The sequence below is a fragment of the Anarrhichthys ocellatus genome, unplaced genomic scaffold (genome assembly GCF_004355925.1).
Source record: "Anarrhichthys ocellatus isolate YVR2014 unplaced genomic scaffold, GSC_Weel_1.0 scaffold8, whole genome shotgun sequence".
Lineage (NCBI taxonomy): Eukaryota > Metazoa > Chordata > Actinopteri > Perciformes > Anarhichadidae > Anarrhichthys > Anarrhichthys ocellatus.
The window spans coordinates 8,649,677-8,656,967 of record NW_022280038.1 but is presented as its reverse complement, the minus strand read 5'-3'; the positions used below and the strand labels follow the sequence as shown (position 1 = coordinate 8,656,967).

Below are 7,291 nucleotides of genomic sequence, written 5' to 3'. Positions count from 1 at the left end.
TGCTATAGCGGTATACAAATGGCCGACCAGTGAACATCTTTGTTCCTGTGCTCTTTCCTATAGCTCAGAGTTTCTCCCACTCAGTCACTAGATATTTGTAGGAAAGGGTCTTCTTTGGCTTCATATTCCTAATACGTCCATTTCTGAACTTTACAAGCTGACAGGTGATACATATTAATATGACCGCATGATGGCATGCATATTGGAATATATAATATGCATTATAACATTTGGTTTCTGGTGCTGGGGCACAGTCTGACTTTGACGATGCGTAATACTTTAGGAACAGTTTTATTTTAGTCTTGAACAGTCATCCGTTATCTTTTCACAGATCATTCCTCAAAAAAAAAAAAAAATCACTGAAGCAACAATTCACTGAACAACTGGGCTAAAACCTGAGAACTATTGTTTATGTGTTCAAGAGGGGAGACAGTGAGACGCTGACATTGTGAAGCTCGGCTTCCCGTCATCTATATGTTTCGGCTGGTGTTCAATTTCTTTTGCAAATGGGTTTACCAGAATTCCTCATTAATCAGAGGATGGGGAATCTTGGCAGCGTTAGCGCAGCACAAAAGAGTTCCTGTTTTTTTTTAGTTTTTTTTTAAGATTCAAATAAGCCTGCAGCATATTTGACAGCACACTGTTTTCAGAGAGTACAGTGGTGGAGGCAAGGGATGGTGGCAGCAGAGGGAGCTTGTTAACAGAACAACAACTCTGGCTTTCATGAGAAATGAGTATGCAGAGGAACTGGAGGCTTGTCTGCGTTCGGATGTGAAACCGCTGCACCAAACGCTCTCTCCTGGTGGGCTCAGGAGGTCCCTGGACCCAGCACGGGTCCTTTCTCCACTCAGAGATGTTTGGCAAGATGACGACAGTCACTTGTGTGTACAGCATTTATGTGAAGTCAAAAAAAGGGCCTCTCTTTATTATATTTGTTTGAAACCGAAATATGGCTTCAAAAATTCTGAAATGATTTGTAGCTTCAAGAAACATTAGATATCACTCTATCTACAGGATGTTTTGTTTGTTTAAATGGAACATATATGTATATTTTTTTGCAGAGAGGGGACATTGGACTACCTTGTTTAGCCTGCTGCCCTAAAATGATAGAAATAAAAAATCTGCGATTACGATTTGCATTCCATCGGTATTTATTGATTGAAGCAAAAGGCAGTTAATCACCGTTCCAATCAATTGAGATGCACAAGACCTTGAATAGGAAAGCATTTGAACCCGAGGACCTTGATTTGCCAGCTGTTCACTCAAGAGTTGTCCCACAGTGTTTTTGCAGCGTATCTCAGGTGCTCACGGATCACAGGCATTCAATCTTCTCCAACCCTGGATCTGCCCTTGCCATCAAATTTCATCAAATTTGAAGCAGGCCCGGCGTGAAAGACAAATGATTACAACACGCTCTCCAGATCGAACACCACTGACCTTTCTGCAACACGTCTCTTTAAAAAGCACCAGTGAATGTCAAACTATTCCCTGTTCTTCTGTTGGGCGGGCTGAAGGGTCCATTCCGCACCCCTTCATCTGCACAGCGATGTCAAACAGGTAGTCGTAGCATTCACACCTACAAAATGCAGCAGGATGTTGCGTGTAGGAGGAGAAAAACAAAGTAAGGAGTTTAAAATCAGTTTTCTTTGGCAACACATGCCCTCGATACGATCATACCTATATATTCTTAGTCAGAAGCAAGGTGAACGAGGCCGATGGCGATGGGAGGTAAATGCTCACATGGTCTTAGCTTTTTCCCACGACTCCCCCCAGACATAGACGCCGTGTCGGCGGACGAGGACGGCACATGAATCTGGGTATTCCTCCATAGCCCGAGCCATCCGGTCTTTCAAGTCCTTCTCCTCTGGTGTGTTTTCAACAATAGGCACGACCAGGCTGTCATCGTACCTGTGTACATGCAGGGTACAAACTGCCATTCAGCATGAGCTCAAGCAGGGTCTTGACACTCTTCGGATCTACACCACTCTCGAGGATTCGATAGTTTTTAATTTAAAATGGCGAATTTGGCCGACACGTTGACAAGTGTGCAGCTAGGATTTCTACTACGAGTGCCATGATCATTTATAAACTTCCACTTCACAGATGAAAATGCTCGGGACCTCTTTGGACTTCACTAATCCTTGCATCTTGATAACATACCGATAGTTGGTGCCTGAGGTGCCTTTACGAATCCCCTTGATCATCTCCTGGTGTGTTATCCTGAACTCTTTGCCAGGATACAGCAGTGTTGCCATGACAGCAGCCTTGGAGTGGGTGTGTATAACTGCCTGTGCCCCTGGATTTTAGCAAAGGAAAGGCGGATTTTTATTTATTTTTTTTTTGATTTTTGAGTGTTGTGTACCGGCATTGTACCTCTTTCTCAAAATGATTATTGTAACAAGACGAGACAAAGCATGCAACCACCCACAGACGATGAACCATCGAGGTGCGCGCTATGCTTTGAAATGATTTGGTTCAATTTAAATTGGGTTAGCAATGGGTTCTAGTTTTGGGGGGCTTCACGATCTGTGACAAACTGAAGAAACTTTCACTTTATCCACTCCAAGATAGAGGGGGAGTTTAATTTCATCACATCTAAATTGACCTTTAATTACAATGCATTTATTAAAGAGCCGTATCTTATGAGTGGAACCTTGGACTGCTTCTTTATGAAGTCAAATATTTCTCCAGAATTTTGTCAAAAAGCAATCTTTCTACAAACCAGCGCCTTCAAATTAAATACCTCAATTTTTAGAGAATATTTTTTTAATCTATCCGAAGAAAATAATTTCAGGAACCGCATGTTTATAGAATAAAATGTGTGTAACATAAAGTTGGATCAAAGAAGACAAGGAGTCTATTATTAATTTTACTATTTTCTTTCCATGGCTATGTATTACACACTTTCTGATGATGAAATGGTGTGGCACTCAAAAAGATAATCCCAATACTCAGTAACATGCATTATATCTTTCTTATTCCATTCAGCCTCTCAAATTAGAAACATTTAGATTTAATTAAAACATATTTTTCAGTTCTCCTCTCTGTTTGTTTGTGCAACAGTAAACAATATATTGAAAACAAGTACATATCAATGACTTAATTAAAAGGACAACTGGTGGTTTGCAGGTTACTGATTCTTTCACTGACTGAATGGTGGGATGCGTATGAATGTTTTAGTGACTCACCTCTCATAGTATAGGCGTTCATAAAAAGTGGTGTACACTGACTCTTCCTGAAGTTCTTCCAGGCAGGTGGACAGCTGATTTCCCTCTCTTCCACGTCACACACAAACATGTCTTCTGGCTGTGGAACACAAACATCAAAAAGGTTTAAAAAAAAAAAACCACACAAATACAATACCGCTACATCAGTTTATTTGTACTGCGGTTAGAACCTGCTTACCTGTATTCTCTCTTTCTGGATGCCTGATGGTGCAATGTAGATCTGCTCTCTGTGAGTCACACAGCAAACAACATGTTATGTATTTATATAGAGGGAGGAGGACAAGGACAATGAAGTCGTTCTTGAAATGGCAGTGCTTTGTCATAACATAATGGAGCATAGAGGCCTTGCCTGGCAAACAAACAACAGTACTCTTCTTAAGATATTGTGTCTTTTCCTCAAGAAAAGCGATCTATAAAAAGGAACTGAAACTCAACGACTACATCTTGTTTAAAAAAAAATCATTCACCAAAGCTTTTCCAGCGATCCATAAAGAACCAATTTTCTTGGTCAGTATTTCTTCAGTTTTTATCTAAAAGTATTTATCCCAGTCCCCATTGTTCTATTTACTTGGAATGCCATTTAAACTGGAATGTAAATAAAGCTTCATTCTCCAGGCTGAACTAAAAAATTCTAATGAAAAAAAAAAAAAAAAAGAGCCTGAGACTAAAAGTTAAGAAAATCCACTCCTTTTCAACACACAGCATCATTTCATCCACACAAAGTCTTTCATGATGAGATTCTTGCTTAAAATGGTGAGAGCCATGACGTTTCCCCATAGAGAGACGAGGAAAGAGCTATTGTGCTCTTCTTTACCGAGCAAGGAACACAGCAAATAAAGGACTCTCCTATTGATTTCTGTTGTGCAAGGTTTGGCGAGGCCGCCTTAGGCTCCGAGTCTTTTCTGAGTCAAACCAAAGCAACCGTGAAAAAAAAGCTTCAAACCTTAAATTCTGTGAGACCGACGCTCACAGTACATAAAAATACACTTACACAGAGTTCTGTAAAATGACACTACTGCCTATTTAGATTGCGTAACGTATTTCCATTGATCCACTTTATCCAGAGTCAGTGAATACGTGTTAGAGGCTTTTAGGTTCCTAAGCTCATATTTAAACAGTGTACACAAGGGCCGCATAATGGATAAATCTGAATAGTTCTCAGTGTAATACCTAGACAATGTTAGGGCCACAAATTGGGACTTCAACTGTCTCCCGTTTATTTTACTTTATAAAAAAGGTAAGCTTCAGTACTGCAGCGGAGCGTAGAACTGCTTATTATCTATCGAAATCTAAAAGGTATAATTATTTAACAATGAATCGCAATTCTCCTGTCGATCATTTAAGAGTTGCAATGTGTTTCTACCTGAGCGAAGCACCAGTACACATGGAGTGGCAGTCAGTAAATCTAATTTGGTTTCCCTCTGAGGTTTCATCAAGTTCCCCTGTTGGCTTAAATAAATGTCTGCCACTCCCCATTTCAAACAGGGATTTGCTGATGGGTGGCGCTTGCAGCTGCTATCCAAAACAACACAGTTCAAAGATGTTTGTAATAGCCTGTCAAAGCCCTCAGTTTGAATTGTTTCTTTATGGTACAACTGTGGCCTTTGGTCTTCACCCTAGATTTGCACACATTGTCGAAACTGATGTAACTGACCTCACATCAGCCTCGCTGCACTTTTCAAAAAGATTTCATTTTTTGGCATGATTGTCAAAGATATGTGACATTTATTTTCTTTGTAAGTTAAATGTGGGTGTTTCTTTTCTGATCCTTCACAACAGTCTATAGAAAATTCTTATAACGAACCCTCGTCTTAGACTGATCCCTCCGCCAGTCCCTGTCACCCATCCCAGCTGGTAGAAGAGTCGGCACAACTCCGGGATGAGGACACGAGGGTGCTCTTTCTCCTGTAACAAACACAAAACTGTTGATTAGTGAACCCTTTTACAGCAGACGCCGCGACTACATCGTGGTGTGTGCTGGAGGCAAAACAAAGGAAAGACTGGAGGAAAACACAAATCACCTCAGAGTAACAAGCTAAAGTTATACTGCGATAATGTCACATTGCTGTGTTGTTGGGTCCCGGAATCAATATTGCATACATTTGAGATGAAAAACCGTGAATAAAGGTTCTAGCGAGTTATAATATCGGTGAAGCGAAGCCATAGAGGGATGGAGAGGAAATGTTGCTAAAAGTTTAGCCTTCTGCTAGCATTAGGCTGTGCGGATGAAGCATTAAGTTGTTAAATTTGACTCATATAGCAGTCGGCTAATTAGCTAGCAACCTTGCTTAATCCACCATGCTTTCATGCTACACTGGTTACAGAACCCAACGGCAGGCTGGTGGCAGAGGCACGGCCCCTCTGCCTCACTCCTCACCAGTGGGGTACTTCCTTCACAGAGAAGATAGTATGCAAGCTCTGGAGACAGACAAGCTAGCTAGCCAACTAGCTCGCTTTAGAGATGTACAAGCTAGCTAGCCAACTAGCTCGCTTTAGAGATGTACAAGCTAGCTAGCCGGCTAGCTCGCTTTAGAGATGTACAAGCTAGCTAGCTGGCTAGCTCGCTTTAGAGATGTACAAGCTAGCTAGCCAACTAGCTCGCTTTAGAGATGTACAAGCTAGCTAGCCAACTAGCTCGCTTTAGAGATGTACAAGCTATCTAGCCACCAAGCCAGCTTTAGAGATGTACAAGCTAGCTAGCCAACTAGCCAGCTTTAGCGATGTACAAGCTAGCTAGCCAACTAGCCAGCCAGCCGTCCTCTTTGGAGCTCCCGTCTGCTCTCCTCCCAGCGTAGTCTGTTGTCTGCTAGCAGCAAAGGGGTCAGCCAATCTGGTCCCGTTGGTTCATGGTAACACTCTGTAACCCGGAGAGTGAGTGTTCAGACATCATAGAAAAATAACAAGTCAACAATACTTGCTAGCCAGCATTAACTAACGTGCTCAGATAGTTATTCTGCCTCCACCTACACTCAGCACACAAACATATGTCATCAGAAAAGAGGTTTAAAAAAGCAATTCAACTTAAAATGCAAATGGATGAATCTAAAAGCACTGTGCTTTTTAATGTTGATGGCATTGCTGTACCAGTACCATTGTTCTGGGTGACATGTTCCTTAAATAGCATCAACACACACTGTGGTAGTTTTGACTCAATCCCACACACACACACCACCCTCGTGCCGTAAATACTCAATTGAGAACAATGTGTGTATTAATCCACAGTTGAAAATGGTTCTTAATGCACTACTTTCTTACTAATGGGATTGAGGCTGTGTGCCAGACACAGGATAAGGAAGTCAGAAAGTACTGTGAGACAGTCCTAAAATACTGAAAATGTGTATATGCACTGTGCTTTTGAGACTGAGGAGAGTCCATCTGTCTCTTCAGATTGCACCAGACGAGAGCGCTCTTACCAACTGCGTTACAGTATGGAACAGCAACTGCTCTGTCTCGGACCAGCGGCGGTCCAGCACAAGCGACGTCTGCGGAGGACGAGCAGCATCGTCAGGGACATTTGTCCTTCTCCCCTCTGGGAGGCGCAACAGGACTCTCTGTTCCCGAACCAGTAGGCTCGGCAACAGCTTTTTCCCACTCAGCTGTCACCTCTCTGAACTCTGGATCAATCACAGTGATACTTCATACTGCCACACTACTGTAACCTGTATTATAAATGCACTCACATGCCAATACATACTTATACTACTGTCCATACTGCACGTATTGTTACTCACACCACTGTCCATACTGTATTATCAATTGTGTAGAACCATATTCATATCACTGATCATACTGATATAGATATATAGATATATATAGATATAGATATATAGATATAGATATATATACAGTGGGTACGGAAAGTATTCAGACCCCTTTAAATTTTTCACTCTTTGTTTCATTGCAGCCATTTGCTAAAATCAAAAAAGTTCATTTTATTTCTCATTAATGTACACTCAGCACCCCATCTTGACAGAAAAAAAAACAGAAATGTAGAAATTTTTGCAAATTTATTAAAAAAGAAAAACTGAAATATCACATGGTCATAAGTATTCAGACCCTTTGCT

At 41.3% G+C, this 7,291-nt stretch overlaps 1 protein-coding gene across 1 annotated transcript in view; it reads right to left on the bottom strand.

Moving 5' to 3' along the window:
* Positions 1 to 275: 275 nt before the first annotated feature.
* apip (APAF1 interacting protein) overlaps positions 276 to 7,291 on the bottom strand; it is a 24,132-nt gene continuing 17,116 nt past the window's right edge. The window contains exons 2-7 of the mRNA XM_031848773.1: positions 5,032 to 5,149; positions 3,406 to 3,454; positions 3,189 to 3,306; positions 2,161 to 2,296; positions 1,741 to 1,908; positions 276 to 1,576 (exon numbers count right to left, since the gene is read on the bottom strand). Of these exons, the coding sequence (XP_031704633.1) occupies positions 1,477 to 1,576; positions 1,741 to 1,908; positions 2,161 to 2,296; positions 3,189 to 3,306; positions 3,406 to 3,454; positions 5,032 to 5,149 (689 nt within the window). The 3' untranslated portion in view covers positions 276 to 1,476. The remainder of the gene's footprint in view (positions 1,577 to 1,740; positions 1,909 to 2,160; positions 2,297 to 3,188; positions 3,307 to 3,405; positions 3,455 to 5,031; positions 5,150 to 7,291) is intronic.